At 41.6% G+C, this 20023-nt stretch overlaps 1 protein-coding gene across 1 annotated transcript in view; it reads right to left on the reverse strand.

Moving 5' to 3' along the window:
• Positions 1-20023, reverse strand: part of cdkal1 (CDK5 regulatory subunit associated protein 1-like 1) — a 218201-nt gene that overhangs the window by 137124 nt on the left and 61054 nt on the right. Inside the window, exons 5-7 of the mRNA XM_076738158.1 lie at positions 18350-18446; positions 14421-14469; positions 8622-8742 (exon numbers count right to left, since the gene is read on the reverse strand). Coding sequence (XP_076594273.1) covers positions 8622-8742; positions 14421-14469; positions 18350-18446 — 267 coding nt within the window. The remainder of the gene's footprint in view (positions 1-8621; positions 8743-14420; positions 14470-18349; positions 18447-20023) is intronic.

Genomic DNA, 20023 nt, shown 5'->3' on the forward strand with positions numbered 1-20023 from the left:
CAGACAAAAATTTAAATAAACACAGCACTGTGCTTGTTTATGAATGTGAATGATGTGACGACCAGACCGTGGCACAAATAACACACACGAGCTGCACCGCTTCTGATGTGCTGTGTTCCACTGTCCAGCAGCAAACACACGAACTTAACCAAACAAACACTCAGTTTTCAAGTCAAGTTTCCTGGAAATGGATTTAATCAAACTTTATCCAAATGACTGAAAACAAATCTGATCAACCATAGACACAAACAGGAAACGCTGCTGCCGGTAATGACGGCCAAATGTTTTTAAGGCAGCAGGTGCACTAAAGAAAACATGTTTTACATATTGTACTATCCCTGTTTTACTCTACCGCTGATGAGTGTAATAGTTTTTAGGAGCTTTTAGGAGGTGCATTAAACCTTTTAAATGATGTGTAAGCACACACAACCAACACACAACAAACAATAAACTATGTTGGCTGTACTGTATTTTCGATACATGTAGATCAGTTCCACCCAACTCTCTATTAAAATAACACATCTGCTGGTTAACTCATAGGCAGCCGCTCACCATCCTTTCTTTTTCAATGGTAATTTGAACTAAAATCAGTTAAATACCTAACACTGGTCTGCAATTAACTTTCCCTCTTATGAATCTGGGTGTTCATTCTGGCCCATATTTTTGGACATGTCCAGATTGTATCCAGATTGATTTTAGAAAGTCTGAATAGCACATAAAATGTGATTTGTGCAAAGAGGATCCAAACCACAATTGGAGGTGGATTCCAGTCGGATACAGTCGTCTCACTGTTGCCACTCGAATCGTTCTGTACATCATTTGTGGCGCGACGCACAACGGCGACGTTAAATCGAGAGTGACGGAAGTGCATCGGAGCAGCTGAGCAGAATCAATGCCGCTATTAGTCGAGCGATACAGAGGACTACACAGAGAACAGTCTGCAGACAGACACGGAGAGAAACTGTCTGCTGGCACTTTGGGGGAGGCTTCTGTAGAGGCAAAGATGGAATTTCTCATGCTCCGTTGGAAAGCCACATCACCAGCGTACGAAGCTATTGATGCCTACAGGGTTACCACAGCAAACCATGCGGATACAGTAGTTTGGTTATGTCTGGACACACAAATCCAATCTGATCACTTGCAAATAACAGTGCAGACTTTATGTCTAAAAATCTGATTTGAAAAACAAATCTGATGTCCCCGCAGTCTGAGCAAAGCCTTAAAAACACATCAGGTCAAGTTTTAGGTACTAAGTCTGCCTCTGACATGCAGGACGTTGCTGGTCTGTTTGTGGCTTTCCAGCTGAGTAACCTTGGCCCTGCCTGCTCTGAGGCTTATTGTTTTTCATCTCCATCTAGACGTTTGTGACCCTAAGTATACTTCTCTCTCAGCCGGCTAAAGCCCTGAACGTTACTCCTTGGTCACAATGGTTAACACAAATCTATGTAAAGGTCAGCAGCGAGGTTGATAAGACCTATTATTCTAGAAGTCGTGGCAGCCAGTCGCAAACCACAGGAAACAAACAGCTAACTCACTGGGGGCCTGTCAGCTAACACAAACATATTCACAATGCATGCTAAAACACAAGCACAAAGACACTTCTCACTCTGTCTCCGGCAGCTTTGTTTACAGAGTGTGTGTATGTTTTACCACGGTGACTATTCGTGATTGTAGAAATCAACGATTGACAGGGATCAAAGGAGAAATTAAATAAAACACTGGAAAAAAAAATCATTAGAGATTAATACTAACGTAGCTTGCCATCTCATACATCAGACGTATTTAACGTCGACCAACCAATTAACATTCAACCCACACTGGACCCCTCCACAGTTCACCACACACTTAACTGATAAAGGAGAGAACTGTAGAGTAAACGTGGGTTCAGAAAGTCTGTACATCACGTCTACACTCCTGTCCTTGTTCTCACGCTCCCTCTCTCTACACTACATTCAAATATTTCTTAATTAAAACTCTACCAAACCTCCATGTTTTACAGTAAGCTGCCAGATCTGCTTTATAATCAAGAGCTAAAACCAAATCACACATCCTATTGTACAAACTGTCCTCAAACATCACTGCACAGTGGCAGTAACAGAAGTTAACCTTATGCACTCTAAAGCTGACAGGACTGAACTCTCTCCAGGGTCTGTCTGACGGTTCCCTGATGTGTCTTACTTGGATTCAGTGGGACACTCGAAAAGCTTCCTCTAAGACACCTCAATGTGACAAAGAATCTAATACTGGACTAAAACATATGATATCAAACAGGAAATTCTCTTTCCCACCACAAATACCTTTAGTTTTAACACAAACATCTAACATTTTGATTGATTGTTTTTATAATATCTGCTTTTTAGAGGTGCTCAGCATCCAGTATGTGCATAAACAATATCTGATTTTTTGAAAACATTATTTAGCTCAGTTTTTTCTTTACCTCAGTAAAGTTGACTGAACACCAAACCTCTCGTTCCACCGGAAACACTGATAAAAAATACTGTACGAGCTCCAAGGCTACCTTTTATACTCCCTGGATAGGTGAGGCCAGTACCTCAGAGAATAAAAAGTTTGAACCCAGAACTGTGAAATTTTGTTCTGTATTAAATCCTTCAATGATTGCTTCTATTCATCATAAGTCAGCGTCCCTATTCGTCGACCTGTTATAAGCTTCACCCTGCGAGTATTTGAAGGACAACGAGGTGGACAATGAGGTGTCTGAGGAAAAGATTAACCCTGGAGAAGCACAACATTTTCACAGATTCATAGAACGCTATGAAAAATGACTGATCTCTTCATGGTATGGAGCCTCTAAACCATTTGGGAGTGAAAAATATTTGCACTATGCAAACTTTGACTATGGTGTAATATTTCCAGGTTTCTAACAGTGGCACAGACCTCCATATTACCATTAATTCAACCTCTCACTATTTATTAAGAAATATGACCTGGCAGCGCAGCCATCAAACAGCGAGGCAGCAGTCAGGCTGCCAGCAATACTTCACCGGTTTGAGAGAGACCTCAAACCACAACCTACTTCAACTGCATATTCCCCGCTGCGTCAGCCTGTCTACCTGCCTGCCTGGAGGATACAGATGATGAAGTTGGTTACTGGTGTGGGGTTAGAGCAGACGATCATGAACAACTGACTTTTAGCACATTGCAATAACAATGAAAGATGTTATGACAAAAGTGACTAAACAGAGAAGCGGGAAGAGCAGATAATGAAATGAAATGAGCTGTAACTGTGGAACAAAGGGCTTTCTTTAAATGCCTGGAGTCTAATGGCAAAGGCTCGCACAAACAGCAACAAACATACACACATAAGTTTAATGACCCATTCTGACTGAGTGGTTGTAAATTCCTTGTTCATGACGCTGAGCATCACGATTCAGCTTGTTCACAAAAGAGCTTTCACTGTCACTGTGAGCACGCGCGCACACACACAGATATACAGAGAGCAAGAAGGGACCGTTAGTGTCGCCTTGGGCAAAACACACACACACACACACACACACAAACACACACACACAAATACAAACGCACAAACACAAACACACACCAGCTTCCTGATAGTATCAAGCATGGTAAAACTGGAACACAAAACAGAGCATTAGCAGTCTTTTTCTTGTCTGAGGCGGTATGAAAAATGCACTGTGCCCTCAGGCTTATCTGTTTGCATAAAGAAGCTATGGAAGAAATAACAAGGAACAATCCAAAACTAAATGCTGGCAATACCAGCATCAGCTGCTGGAGTCAACAACAGACGCACGAGTAGCGTGGAGTTGAAAGGAAACACGCCTGATTCAATCCAAAGTTGAAAAGCACAAACCGTGTACATATTTAACAGTATTTCTCCTTTATTCTCCTCATTCATAAACTACTATTCCCCTCAATGCTTCGCGGATCTCAAGCCATTCAATATGTACGTCCACAGCCTGTGAAACAGATTTCTGTTGTATTGTTGCAAATCTAAAGTTTGGACATGTACAGGTTTACTTTTATCAAAAGCAGCTTCGAATCAAAGTCGATAACTTCCTAAAAACGGTGCTTTGTGAGCACCTTTTGTGTCACCTCGTCTTCACAAGCCTGTTAACTTTCCTGATATTCAAGGTCCCTGAGAACATGGAGTGATTACGGTATTTGGACGTCTATTCATGGTGGTGTAAAAAAATACTGAAAAATACTTGAGGTTGGATTAATTTAACTACTTTATAGATCACATTTTTGTGTAAAAATGACGTTACAGAAACAAACTGTCGTGTTTCAATTGATTGAATTTCAATTGAATAAGAATCGAACTGTGACCTTTTGAAAAACAACTGAACAGAAGGCAGCACACATCTGCTGCACACTCATCTTTCACTCTTTCAGGAAACTGGAGTATCCTGAAATCCAGTACGCACCGAGTACATTTTCATGCTTATTCACTTTGTATACATGTGCAATAAAGCAGCATTCAGTCCATTTGTCCATCACATCATAATATAACACTCACTGTGTCTAAAAGTGAATGAATGAATCAAACTAAAAGCCCAAAAAGCAAACAATATATATATGTGTATTCAAACAAAACATGTATGTATGCAGACAAATTGTTGAGATTTGGAATAAAATTGGCACAAGGTGCTGGTTTTGGACTGAACCTTAAAAGAAATAATTAGTAGAGCCCTTTGAAACCCATTTTTAAAATCCATGTTCCACTCAAAATGAGTGCACTAATGGCCCAGGAGAAACCTGTCAATGCTCCTTTAATCCAAACCCAGAGGGCATTTGAGGACGCTGAATTTCTTTCCTGATGGGGATAAAATTATCTTGGTGGGAAAAAACGCCAATCTAATTTCGATTTAATGGGTGCAAATGAATTAATATGCAACTTAATGAAACTAATATTGTGAATCAATTTGAACAGGAAATTAAATTTTCATAGGTAGTCCCAGGTGAAACTCAACGGCAGGCTGTTGTGAGGACTTGCACTACTAAAGTGAAGGAGATGGGGTCCAGTAAGTTCATCGGTTCAGACCCACGCTAAAATGACTCTGTGGAGTAATCTGAAGTGAGTAAATGGGTTTTGTTTAAGAATATGAATGTTTAGAGTCAAAAAGTCAAAGGCGGTGATGGTTTTAGGGGTTTGTTGTGCACTTTCACCTTGTGTCTCAAGATGCCCCCACCGTCCACACAAAGGGCCTGACCTGCACTGAGATCACGATCCCTGACCGGCTTCTGATCCATTCCTTTCTCCCACTCAGCATTTAACTTAGGCTAATACAGCACAGCAACAGCCAAGTGTTTTTATTTCCCTTGGCCTCTGATAAATTTAATGACTTCAATGACTTTTAATGACTTCTTACCATGTTCTGCTTTTTAGTGTGGATATACTCGACCGAGTATCACTGAAAGTAGCAACCTGATTGATACATTATTCTTAATTTGAGAAGTAGACTGTAGACTGTTGATCAAACAAGACTAAGACCCTGTTTACACCTGGTATTAACATTAGTCTTGGGTGATCCGATCACAGGCCGAACACTGGCGTTCCTGTTTCATCCTGCATCAGGATGCATGTGGTCACATGCGTTCCAGACCACCTCAGCAAGAGGGTTGAGTGATCGGACAACAATGCCTCTTGGTGGTGGTTTACACTTGTATTTAGTACTGTCCACTTGTCAGCTAAATGCTGACATCAGCATGCTAACATGCTTACAATGACAACGCTAACATGTTAAAATTTAGCAGGTATACTGTTTACCATGTTCTCTCATTATATAGTACAGAAATACACAAGTGCATATTAGCTACATTTAGGATATGTTAATATTTCATGTTCTGAAATGATGTAAGATCCAAGACTGCAGATTAGCTGTGGAAGCACTCCACCTGCAGCATGACATCAACTTGACATTTAGTTACAAAACGAATGGAAAGACAGAGGGACGCTTTGAAGGAATGTATCCCACATGTTCACACACAAAGACAAACTGGGAGCAAACTGGAGCCAGTAAAGGGTACAGTTGGTCCACATACACTACAAATGAATAAATTCTAATGTTCACTTCTGACACAGGGGCAGTTTGGAGAGCAACTGCAACTGATGTTGTGCATGTGTGTCAGACAAAGATCGCTCTGTTTCATCAGCTGACAAATGTCACCAATGATGCCACTACTACCTCAGAGCAATATTTAAAACAGATCATCTAGAAACAGAACAGACAAAGAGCATATTCTCTGCCTTTTCCTTAGTACGCACATGCACGCACACGCACGCACGCACACACATTGAGACAACCATAGCACCAATGACTGACCAGCTCACACAAAAGCACACATTGAGCTCGGATTTTCGGTAACAACAGTGTTATTTGAGGGAGATTTGTCAACAGCTGAATCACCCAGTCAACATATTCATGTAATCCTGCAGCCTCCTAGAAGAGTTAAAATAGCAAAAACAAGGGGATTTATTTGTGGCCAGCCTAACCCTTTTGAAAAACAACACAGAGTTCATCTGGATCAGACACAGACCCCCTGCTGGAGGGAGGCTGGCATGGGATTGACATCTGTGCACACAAACCACAATACACAAAAACTCACAGAAGCTGCAACAAATATGATCATACAGAAGCGGTCAGATAGGCAGGTACACATACACATAAAATAAAAAATACAGACATGCACACTGCAGGTGTGATTAGATGACAAAGACAGAGTGAGAAGAAGAACTGAGGAAGATTGAGATGGAGCTATCAATATTATCAAAAAGACACACAGAGGCCAACAACAGAGTGTGTCTCCGTCTGTTGTAGCTATTCATAACAACAAAACCAGGAAAAAAACAATCACATGACACTGATGGTCGATTTTTGGTAACGGCTCATAGGGGAGCCACCTGAATTCACTGCAGCAGTTCTAGGAAAACATTGTTTTTTTCTTTTGGTCAAAAAACTCTCATTATACTTTTTTTTTTGGTGTCGACCACAAGCGCTGATTTATCAGAAAAAAGTATGGCTGGAACGGTTGGAGGTACAGTGTTTCTAGTCATATTAGACCACGTGTAGTCTATGAAGCTTTAGTCAGGGATAAATACCACTAAGCCCTGCAGACTACACACATCTAAGGCAGAGTGAGCTCTTCAGGAAAGCACTCGCTGGATTTCTGAGTTGATGCTTCTTTGAATTGAGGCTGGGAGTACAGGACATAATCATGGCACAATGTAAGGTAGACAAAAATATAATGTGGGAGATAGATAGATTGCAATCTATGTTCTTGCAGACAAACGTCCAAGTACAACAAGTACAAAAAATATAAATGGATGATAGTTATTGTGACAGTGTTGAAGTATGGTTATGCTGTCACCACACAGCATCACAATGTGTCTGCTGTATCACTATCACCCCCAAAATAATCATAAAAACGCCTACTCTGGTCATAAAAACAGCAGTAACTGATAGGTCAGGACCTGAAAATAGGTCATAGCCTTCTAGTTGGCGAGTCACTATGTTACATGGACAAGAATGTTGCTGCAATTAGCCAGAGGGGTTCAAGGACACTGCTGGAAATTCCAGTAAAACGCTGGACCCCCCCCCCCTTACTGACAGTTCCAAACACGTACACAGCAGGCTCAAACAAAGAGACGACGCATTGTTGTTCATGTAATGTCGACAATTGAGGGCTGTTTACTTGACAGCTGCCTAAGAAGCCAAAGGACTTGAACAAATTAGTGTGAGAACAAAAAAGCATTTATTTAAACCAAGAAAGCTCTAGTCTCATAGAACACTCGCGCTGTGCGACACGCTATTTACTTTCTCGCTTTGTGAGGCAAGCCATTAGTGTATAGACACTGAGGGCGTGTGAGAGGATGATTGATGGATTATCATCAGTGGAGGGCCAGCACAGTGGAATTAGCCTGTCGTAACCTTTTTAACTAGCCCACTGAGAATACAGCATGCGTGTTAGTAGACACACAGATCTGTAAACAACATGAAATTAGCCCATAAAAATGTGGGTTCACATGTGGGTGTAAGTGTCTGAGCCTACGACTGACTGTTGGCTGTTTTTATAGTAAAATACAACAAATCCAACCACAACAGAAGCGTTTCTGAAAAAACTCACTGCCAGTGACATAAGAGGCAAAATAACATAAAGAGGTCGTGACGGGACAGCAGAGAACATCCCAGCTGTGAAGGAAAAAGGTGACAAAGGGATGAAGGAGGTCTATCAATGTAAGTGTGTCTGTTTTTTGTCCTGCTTTCATGTTAGATGTCAAGGACAAAAGGCAAGACACCTGTTGAGTTTCTATTCCATTTACATGTGAGGAACAAATAGCACTATATGCACACGCACATTCAAACACCCTACTACACACACACACACACACACACACACACACACACACACACACACACACACACCCACACACACCCCAAGCAAACCATGTGAAATTGATAAAACCAGAAGCACAGAGGGGTTCTGTTTAAGTGGATGTGCAAAGAGAAGGAAAGTACGCATGCACGCGCACACACACACACACACACCATAAACCGAATAGCAGGGAAGCAGTGAAAATGAATTCACAGTTAAAGCTGAATATTTTATGAGTCTTGTTCTCTGTTTGTGTGTCTGCATCCTACCCAGTGTTAATGGAGATGATTTCAATGAGAGGGTTCTTCCTGATCTTGGGTAAGTCCAGTCTGGCTCCGCCGAGCCGCCGACCTCCATCTTTCTTCTGACCCAACAGACGAACGGAGTGGCCTGAGAACGACAAACAAAACTCCACTATTGTTTATTTTGCAGATGAGACACACCAGCATTAAATGTATTCATTCAAAAATGAGTAGTTAGATATATTAGTTGCCCTGATTAATTTGCAAAAACCTGAGTTCTCCTACTCAAACCACACAGCTAAAGGAAATTATTCACATTGTTCATTGGCGTAAAAATAAAAGAAGACAGACATGACAGACAAAAGAGAGAAAAGGTTGACTGTTTAGATGGTTGGATCACTTCCTCTCCCTTTAGTCTCACTCAGACATACAATACAAACACACACTCACATACCCAAATGCATTTACATACAACCTTTCACCCACAAACCCAGTATCAAACAGAGAGAGAGCTTTCGAAAGGTTTATCCACCTCCAAATAAAAGCCTTCATTACACTTCTCTCATCTATTCAGTCTGATGCTGGTGTGAGCAGGACACAGGAATGGGCAGACCAACATATCAGAGCAGGCACAGCGTGGTGAAGGTATGGTCAAAAAAGAGAGAAATTAACAGGCCTAACTGTGCAGGAAATGGCATAATTGGCCAACCTCTGGCATCGAGAGCACTTTAAATCAATTACGAATGAATGTGAACGCACAAAGAGGGAAAGAATGTGATATTCTTGCTGAAGTAAACGGCAACGATGTTACCAAGATAGTTAATACAGGTGGAAACAATGACGGGCAGGAAAAAGACAATCTTCAAAATAAAGAGGACTATTTCACTCAGATCCTTTCAGAAGTGCTATCGACCAAATAGATATCAGTGTGTTACAGAAGAAAATCCACAGCTGAGTCTAATAGCTAATAGCGAGTGATGTCTAGCCTTTGGTGTGCGGAAATAGGATGCAGTGCTCTCCAACCATCTACCAGCTAGAAGGTGTGTGAGATGGAGGCGCTGAGGGATGGAATTGTCTTCCTGTTTTCATCCGCTTTACATGGGTCTCCTGGGAGGGTGTGCTCAGGGCAGGAAGCATGGCTATCAATTGGTAGATAAAAATGACAATCTGCCCCAGAGGAGGACAAAGAGCCAATCGGTGAGGCGTGACTGGTCGTAATATCCCCGTACAAGCAAGGAAATTAGAAAACTTCCCTCGTGGAAAACAGCTGGGACTGGAAGCACGCTGGGCCAGCCTTTCTTCGAGCTGTCTGCCTGCGTGGCCAGCTCTGGTCATGAAACGTGGATTTAAAATTCATGCGCGCTCAAACGTTCTTCCCTCCACGGCCGTCGCTCCATCTGGTGACCGATCAATGGATTCATCCATTCATATATACTTTCTTTAACAGCTTCACGGTTCCACCTACTCCTCAACAGCTGCTTTAAACATTGGCTCAGAAGCTCATTCAGCAAATGCACTACAAGAGAGAGAAGAAAGTTAAGGAAATGCCAACGACGATGGCTAAAATGTGTACGCCAGATGAGGAAGTGCTCCAAGGCCTTAAGCTGAAACTCATTCAACTGTATGTCCTTTTTAAAAGCGTTCCAAATGAGTTGCCTTTTGTTTCTACCTTGATGAAACTGATCATTTTACACAAATGAAAGCAAACCGTGAAGTGGTCAATTTCATCACTAAATTCAATAATTTCGCAGGGCATGTGAACCTAACCTGTCTACTGTGAGAGGTAACAAATGCAGCAAATAACGAATGACACAATCTAACAAGCATCACACTTAATAAAAAGGAAAAACACAGTGGGCAGGCTATCGCAGAACAAGCCTCACCGTCACGGCTTGCGTGTTGAGGTTCTTAAAATGGACTTTGGAGCTCACGTTTGGGAGATGTGCAGCTTCACTAAATAAAAGGCATGACACTAACTTAGCTTGAGCTCAGGCCTACTGGTGAAGGATTGCCGTAAATTCTGTTTCAAATTCCAATTTTTTCCAGATAGTTGACATTACACATTTCTTTCTGATGGCTTTAGCTGTGGGAAAATAAAGTTACCAATACCTAATTGCATGCACAGACTTGTCAGGAGGAAGCAATTACCATAGTGATGTTGGATTTCCAGATGTTTTTCCATTATGAGATGTCCCTTTGTATAAAACTTGGAAACTGTCATTCCCCGCATATTCTTTTTTCCTTTTTTTTTTTTTTTTCTCTAAAACTACACTGGACCCCTGTCAATATGACTGCCACCAACGACTCAAGAAATAATCTCACTACCAGCATGGAATCACTCCAGGAGTGCGCCCAAAGCCAAATTCAATTTCAGGGCCTAGGGGACCATGAATGGGAAGCAAGAGATAAAATGGCTAACTTGAGTTGCTGAAGAAAACCGAAGAATGCTGCACTATTTGTCATCTCAATTACAGAGTTTAGAGAGGCCAACTGCTGTGATGGGCAACCCAGCATAGACAGACACACACACACCACCCTATAGCACATTTTCTAGTTACTGTCTGCCCTCCTCCTTTGCCTCCTGTGTTCTTTCCTTTGCCTCTCTCCTTTGTTCTTTTCTCGCTTTCATAAATACAAACCGACATAAATCCTTCCATCCACTCATAATGGCCCATTATAACATGCTAGGGGAAAGGAGGGAGGGAAGGCAAGGGTACATGGATGGAAAGGTCGCTGGATGGATGGATGGTTGGGTGATGCTAAAAAAGAAAAAGCATCACGGATGAAAGATGTACAGGATAGCCAGATGGATGGTTGCATCAGAGAGGTAGGGAGCTAAAAGATTGACCCGTTGACCTGTGTCTGATGTCTCATAAGTGGTGGGTCTTGTTGTGCTCCCTGGTTTGATTGTAAAGCAGCAGGCAGGGTCGGGGGATGGGGGCACATCGGAACAGAGGGACAAAGGTGGCAGATGAGGAGGACAGGCGGGATGCAATGCCTGTCATTTATCCTCTTGATATAACAGGTATTTAGACATGTGCAACAAAAAAGCAGTTAATTTTCTTTCCAGAAGTCAGTCAGTCAGTTTTGATGGGAGATGCCTCAGATATATATTACTTAGCCTTTCTACGCTGGGCGCCTTGATGCAAACATTTCAAAAGAGGACTTCTTTTAAAAAGCCCTACGTGAAGCTTTGATGCCTGACTTTGACGAGCTCCTCCACAGAGCTTGCTTTTGTCACTTCCAGATGGGAGGTCAGAGTATTAAAAAAACATCAGAATACCGTCAGATGACTCAAAATATATATGAATGCATCAACTTGTCTCTTTGTAGCTGCTCTTCATGTCCCTCTCCTCCTGTCTAACTGCCTCTCTGTATTCAGCCACATCTTTAAACTGCTTTATTGTTTCAGCACAGATACACACAAACACTTTTTTATACTGGTGAAATAAGGATCATGAGGTAATGTGGATGCCACATAGCCTCTGATCTGCAGCTAAGTCGATACATTAGCATGCCTTTTCTGACCTCTGTTTCTATGTCACACACGCACACTAAATCTGAACTGTTTCTAAAAGACAAAACAATATCAGGTGAGATGGTATCATCCAAGGTTATCTTCTCAGTGAGAGATCAATATTGGGAGGTAAATAAAGAAATGAAGACATCAAAACATCCCAATAAAGAAAGAGGTACAGCAGTTATTTATTAATGGTGTAAAGATCAGACTTCAGTGGAAGTGTGTTCCTTTAGGACTGAAAACATGAATAAAATATATTTGTGTGGGCTTCTGTATACATTGTCTGTATTTTAGTCTTCAAAAAACCAATTGTTCTTGTGTTTTTGTTTGCTGAGCATCACTAAGAGACATAAAATCTGGTTAGATGCCCTTGCAAAAATGTGTATCCATGGGTGTCATTAATTATTTTTTTTATGGATCTGCCAGTGGGCTTGGAATACGAGATAAATCCAGAGCTGTGTTTGTTGTTAGCAGGGGAATCAACATCTGGTACAGCTAAAAAATAAATAAATTAAATGAAATAACTGATTTGGATAAGCAGGCTTGTGACCACAGTAACAACACTGGCCACCAAATCACTGACGCTGCACAATGTCAAGTACCGCAATCTGGGCAGTAGCTGTAACCTGGATGACTGTGTAAATGTTGAGTGCATGCTCAGCAACCCAAATGGAGATATTGAAAAGATAAAAATGCCCCGCCGTTTACAGCAGGTAGTAACTTGAGCTTTATGTTAGGTAGATGTACTTTAATTACAAGCGGTTTTACAATCGTGAAGCATCCTTTCAGAAAGACCGTTGATTAGTTCTTTTTGAGTCTGGATCCAAACTGAATAAAACGTCTCACACCTCAAGATCTAAGTTCATAAAAAACATACCAGTACTCTTGTCATGTGGAAAACAGACCTGCAAGCAATTTTGGTGGAGGGAAGAACTGCGTCTATTAGCAGTTCATTGAAGTAAGTATTTTAGTAGCCATTACCAAAGGTAAATCCCTTAGCTTAAAGGTTTATGCCCAGGCCTCCGAGCTAAAATAACAGCTCTCGGTTTATACGAGGTCATAAAGAACTGTAATGATACTGGGGAAATTAGTTTCTATGGAGGGGGTGAAAGAGGGAGGGAAAAGGGAGGCAAAGAGGGCAGAAGGGATGGAACGGGGCAGTGAGAAGGCAGAGGGAGGTGGGAGAGAGGAGGGAAGGAGATCAAAAGATGCTGAGGAACGGGACGAAGGAGGAGAGGGAAGAAAAGGGAAAGAATGAGCAAATCATAGAGAAGAAAGGGATAATAACAGTCAGTGTGTGAGTGTGAGTGTGTGTGTGCGTGTGCGTGTGTAGCCAGACGATTTAGGGTTGATGACACATTGTAAAATTAAGCCTCACTTCAGCTGTCCTTCATTAGAGTGAGGCCTGCAGTGCAAACTAGTCACTCATGCACGCACTCACTCACTCTCTCTCTCTCTCTCTCTCTCACACACACACACACACACACACACACACACACACACACACACACACACACACACACACACACACACACACACACACACACACACAGTGTAAACTCAATCTGTTCTTTATTAGAGAACAGCTGGGGGTGTATGACAGCTTGACTGGACACTCTTACGCTGTAAACTCTGCCTGACCTTCATTAAACAGTTAAGTGCGGTGGTTCACTAACAGTTTAAATGGATGACCTAATCACTGCCATGTGCGTCTGTCTCGCTGTCAGTGAGCTTCTCAAGACAGAGAAGACCACTTAACAAGCTACTCAGACAGCAAGACAGGCGGGATCTGAGAGTAACACTGATCACCTGGCTTTGACTACGAAACGTCAATCTAAACCATTAAATCTTACTGAGCAATGATGCCAAAAACAAGTTTGTATGCGCTTTTCAATCCTTCAAAGCAGTAAATCAAGCCACTCATACTCCTGTGGACCAGAACAATACTGATTTTTTTTTGATACCCATACAGTCGAGCCAGTACTTTATTATTAACAATATTTTCTCAGAACCACATGTTTTAAAACGTTCATTGTGAGAGAGCAGACAGATGAATTCAAAGCCATTATTATTTGATTACATACTCAAAGTGATATATTCTTACTCTTGACAGTTAAGTCATTCTCAGTGCTTGTATTCTGTCAATAAGTGGACATACTTTACTGAAAATCATTCAGACACAGAGCTGAAGCTAAAAAAACTTCATTTCCTATTCAAAAAATGACTCTCATCCATTCATTCACTCATCCATTCGCTGGTCAATGCATCACTGCTTATTCTCTTTGTGTGGGTGTGTGTTAAAATACCTTTAACCGCCTCGTCCACTACTTCCACCACTCGATCAATCTGTTGGACCTGGAATGCAGACAGACACACATGGGAAAAGTTTATCGATGCTGACAAACCATGTCCACGCAGTCAAACAAACGCCTGATATTGACGACCCGCAAACACACACACTGATCCAGATTTAAACAAGGTGGGCATGTAAATATGTACAAAGGCAATACAGTATGCACACAGACAAACGAGTCCAAACAGATCCGATCACACCCAGCTTTCTCCAGCTGGGATTAAGTGATATAGATTTCCTGAATGCCACTAAGTGTCTACTGTATGTAGCTGTAACACCAATTGTATGATGTGCTGACTGAGACACAGTGTGACGATGGGATTTTTAATGGAAGAGAAGGCAGAGGCCGAAATGTCCAGAGGGAGACAGAGTGGAAGACAGATGATCATAAAAGTCAGAATTAACAGAATTATGGTCAAGCAACACTGTTAATCTCCTCGCTGCCTCCTTTGCAGACTGGTGAAGTCAGAAACATCAACAGTTCTAGAGAAAAACAGGCAAGACCAGGCTGTTAGGAGGGTGAACTGGATACTAAAAGAGGCAGAATATTCGACAGGGAACAGCACAGATTTCACAGATGTACCATCCGAGGAGGAGAGTGAACGATGCACGAAAAAAAAATAATTCTCCTGACTTAATTTCTCCTTTCATTCCTCTCAGCATCCATTCCACCTCTCATTCACTCACTTTTTCTATTCTTGGAGGCCTGTGCTTGAGCCCTTGGTACCTGTTCTGAATGCCTCCAGATCCAGAGGAACCCTGCTTTCAAACAGACTCACACAGACGCACACTGTGCCTTGAAGGCAGCAGTTATATGCATGTTACACACTAAGATGAAACCTTTTTTCTTCTAATGGCCGGGCAATCTGGGTTCATTCAGAGCAGCGGTGGGTGGTCCCTGCTCACTGTATGGGTCAGGTATTGTTTACGTTTTCAAGGTGAATTCAGATCTCACTTTTCAATCCTGGTTCTTATCAAAGGCTGCTTTACTCATTGAAAAAAAACGCATCATTTCAGCAGATGTAGGCTTCCACAGAAAGCGACTGAGTGATTTTGTTATTCTAAGTTAAAATAAAGTAAAAAGTAAATAATCTTTTTCTCGCCATTCACGAGTGGAATGATTAAATGGAGCAGACATTTCCAAAGGCTACCCCTCGCTTAGCAGAGACAGCACCCGCAGTAAGAAATGTTTCAACAGCTGGCCTGTCCTGAGTAAAGCCTATGGCTGACAGAAATTTCTAGTTTATGGATAAAGAAAATATAAAAATGAAAAACGTTTCAGTATTTAAGGAATCACTGCAGCCCAGTCACTTTTTTAACTTTCATTTCGTGTAACATTACAAACATAAAATAAGCACTTATGTGAAGTGCATATCATTTTGTGAGTAAGTGGACTTAAACATTAAAAAAAGAACAGAAACTGGGCTCAAAACATTGACATGATCTACTCAAGGAAAATATGCCCACCGTATGCTGAGAAGACTGACGTGCATGCTTACAGCATTGTTTACCCACTGTCATCCTCTGATTAACCAGCCAACACTGCGTGCGTGTATGGATGTGTGTGAAGTGTCTCAGATACAGGATGTGACATGTCTAGTTCAGAGATGTGAAACACTGTAGGCTTGCGTGACTGTCTGTGTACCTGAACCACAATACACAGCCTTTCACTTCACAGCAGCTTCAGCCAGAAAAACACAACAGAAATTCACATAAAAGCTGACACACGGGTCGATTAAACTGAATGAACTCAACGGGAAGCACTTTTTTTCCTTAACTACAGCCCTTATCTAGCCGTTAGTGCAATCACTACATACAAATTCACGACTGGTTATTTGCATCTAATTTGCATAACCCACCAACTGTCACTGTCATTGTGTGGCTGATTGTAACTACCAAGGATGCACAAGGGGAGTGTGTGCATACTCCTATACCTCTGTCTGAGTTTGTGTGGCTGCTTCTGCATGCATCCATGAGTGTGTGTGTGTGTGTGTGTGCGCGCGCATATCACGGCATAATCCAATCTACTCATGACAATGAAAGGACCTACAGTGGTAAACTTCCCAGATGTTTCTGCCTCCCCCTGAAGGCTATTACATGTACAAACCTGTTTATCTGAATGTAATTATATTATACATACATGCCACTTGATTTGAATGTAATTATGCTACACAGTGGCACGTTTACTTACACGGAATTACATTATTTATGGTAAAGGATATTTAACATAACATTTGAGACACCGTCACCCCCCCCCCCAATTATTTTTACGACCGTGACAGTAATCAACATTGGGCATCGGACTGTTTCCTTTATTCCCATCTTCAATGAGGCCGTTTGTTTTTATGTAAGCAAATAAATTCAGAATTATATGAAATTAAGATCAAGGTCTTCTGTGGTGTGGTGAACAAAAGAATGCATGCATATTATACTTTTAATGGACCGACTGTGTGCTTTCTTAGACACGCTGGAATTATTCAGCTCCCCTAAACATCGAAGGAACGTCTTCATTTCTATGCGTGATACAGACATGCTCGTGCTACACATGACTCAACTACAAGGTTTTAACAACTTCATATTACTTATTTATGTTGGATTGTCTGAGGTAATTTTGCTAACATTATTACTTGCAAGACTGAGCCAACAATAATACAAAAATAACTTCACGTTCACCCTGAGCAAGACCCTTCAGTTTTAATACGCAAGTATTTGACTGGAGATTATTTTTCAGGGTCCTGGAAAGCGGAGGCAGATAGCAAATCACTAATTCTCTGCCTCTGTAATTACAAACATCATCAATGTTTTAATGAGTAATAGTCATTGAGCTGTTAATGTGGTAACCTTGACACGTCTTTTTAGTTTCCTCCTGTGATTACTGAGGTGAAACCAAACAGAAATGAAGTCATTGTTCCATATCACAGTTTGCCATACAGTCCAGTCATACTTGCACCACAGGGTTATGAGTGGAACAATCATGGCTTTGGGACTGCAAACCAAAACAACCGAAATCACTTGCATGACACTGCAAGGCAAATGGCTCTAACAAATTTACTTTAAAGGATGCCCCCCATCATTAGATATTCGTATTTCTAGGACTCCCCTGATGAGGGAATTTTCCCTTCTTGCTGCAGCACTTTTTGTGTTGTCTGTTGGCTCTCTGTTATCTGTGACCATCTCTTCTCTCACTTCACTGTCTGAATACGACAGAACTACTAAAGGGACAGACTATCCAATGCCACCTTCAAAGAAAAGGTTTTACAGTGAAGGCTCAAAGTCATGAGGATGCATTGGCTCAAAATTGGCCATTGCCTGTGAAATATTAAAATTCAGTCTTATCAGTTGTCTTTCAAGCAACATTTACATGAAGCACTGAGGTTTAATGATTTGACTTAATTTTGGTGTCTCAACTCTTTTCAGTCCTTAAGAACGATGATCAAGGTCCTTCAGTGGTATTTCTATCACTGTCATGTTGTTTTTCCACTCCTTTTCACACCTCTGTCCTCTGGCCCTTATCTTTCAAATGTGCTACACTTCTTTTCTTCTTTTTCAACTATGTCAGGCTCTTCCTCGCCGCCTTCCCATTCCACACACTCTTCTCCCTCCTTCCATCATAGAGCAGTCTTCCGCCTTTTCTACTTCCCACCATGTTCATCTTAGTCTTAGTCTTGTCTCCTGGGGAGGTCTATTGATCTACCAAGCAGCAGGGAGGCCACAATAGAACAGACACAGCGGGTTGGCAGCCAGGTGAATGACGGGTCAAACCGTCCGTATCTGCGTGTGTCTGTGTGTTCGTGTGTCTGTCCGTACTCCTCAAAGGTTGTCAACGCCCATATATTAAGCACATTCACATAAGTTAGTCAAAGTGCACACGCATATACATACCCCAATGATGCTGAGTCCTTTCAGGTAGTCCATCCGTGGCTGGGCCTGGGGAACACAACCTGCTACGACTACCTTTTTCTGCTGGTCCTGGGCTTTTCTGTACAAACAAAGGCAAAGAAAAAGACAGAAGAGAAGATTAACATTAGTAGATAATAGCCATTTCTGTACTACCCGCATAATTCTAGCCAAAATGTTTTAATCTACTGGATTTGCTATTGCATGTATCAAGAGTCACAAAGCACAGGGCCACTTGGTTGCACATCAAGCAGCTGATACTTCTATGCTAGTGATGGGTCTGCGTGACAAAGGGACACCATGTTATCTGTCTGTGAAAGCTTCCAAAGTTTCCAAGGACTGTTTGTTTTCTTTTCCCTGGCGGCAGCATGCAAGCTATTCCCCCCTGAAATGAAATGCAGAAATTACTCAAGGTAATTCCCACGGTGCACATTTGGTTTGGAACGTTGGATATATCAAACATTGGTATTCCAGGACTTTCTAATGTTTGGATTAAGATGAAAAACCTTCATTCTTTTATGGTGTACAACACAGATTACTTGCGCACTGATCTCATTTATATAAATGGTTGACTTTCTCATCACAGTGTTATGATTTGTGGTTGCTTTGATCAGCACACGAGGCCATCAGCCCAAACTTCTCTGCAGTTTCTTCAGTTCTTTTATATCCACAGCAATCGGTGCATATTGTCACTTTGTTTATTTTACCAGCTGTTCATATTAACTATGACTGAACGTTTTGATCATTTGATCAGGCATTACTTAATGCTTGCTAATTTCAAGGCCAAGAGACAACAGCAAATGACATATGAAAGATTTGAATATGGAATGAATTGTACAAATGAGACCCTGTACTACATTGAAAATCAAGCATTTGTATATTATAGTATATTCAAATTTAAGCATATTCCTAACTTTGAAAACATTTACTTATAAATGTGATTTATAAAATGATGGTTGAGTATTTACAGCGTTCATGAACGTTTAGGCACAACGTGAAGCAGTCAAGGCAAGAGAGCAAACACTGCTAAGGGATTTCACAATGACTTAGAAATTAAAAGCAGAACAACACATCCCATTTTCAAGATGATTTGAATTAAAAAGGGCTGGAGAGATAGTAAATGTGTGTGTGTGTGTGTGTGTGTGTGTGTGTGTGTGGTGATGGGTGTGTGTGTGTGTGCTCGTGTGGATCTTTGTGAGTCTTTATGTCACCTCCAGTTAGTGACAGTGAGATTTGAGACACTCGGTCTGTCTGACAAAAGCTTTTGGAAGAGCTGCCCAGACTCCAGCATGAATCTTTAATAATGAAGCCTCCTGACAGCTGGAGCAAGAGAGGGAGGGAGGGATGGAAGTGAGGGAGGAATCGTGGGTGGAGGACAGAGGAGGAGCAATGAAACTGGATGCAAACTGTCAGTTGTGTTTTAATTCAGACAATGTTTGTATTCTTCAGCAAAACAAAGAGAGGGAGAGGTGGAGGAGGTGTGTGTGTGTGTGTGTGTGTGTGTGTGTGTGTGTGTGTGTGTGTGGAGAAAGAGAGAAAGGTGGAGGTAGACAACTCAATTCAAAGGCAGATTACACTGTCATGTGAATGAGGGAGGGAGCGACAGAGGAAAGCTCGAGTTGGTAAGAGATGAGTGGAGGAATGAAGGGAAGGGAGATG

This window comes from Chaetodon auriga, chromosome 8 (genome assembly GCF_051107435.1).
Source record: "Chaetodon auriga isolate fChaAug3 chromosome 8, fChaAug3.hap1, whole genome shotgun sequence".
Classification (NCBI taxonomy): domain Eukaryota; kingdom Metazoa; phylum Chordata; class Actinopteri; order Chaetodontiformes; family Chaetodontidae; genus Chaetodon; species Chaetodon auriga.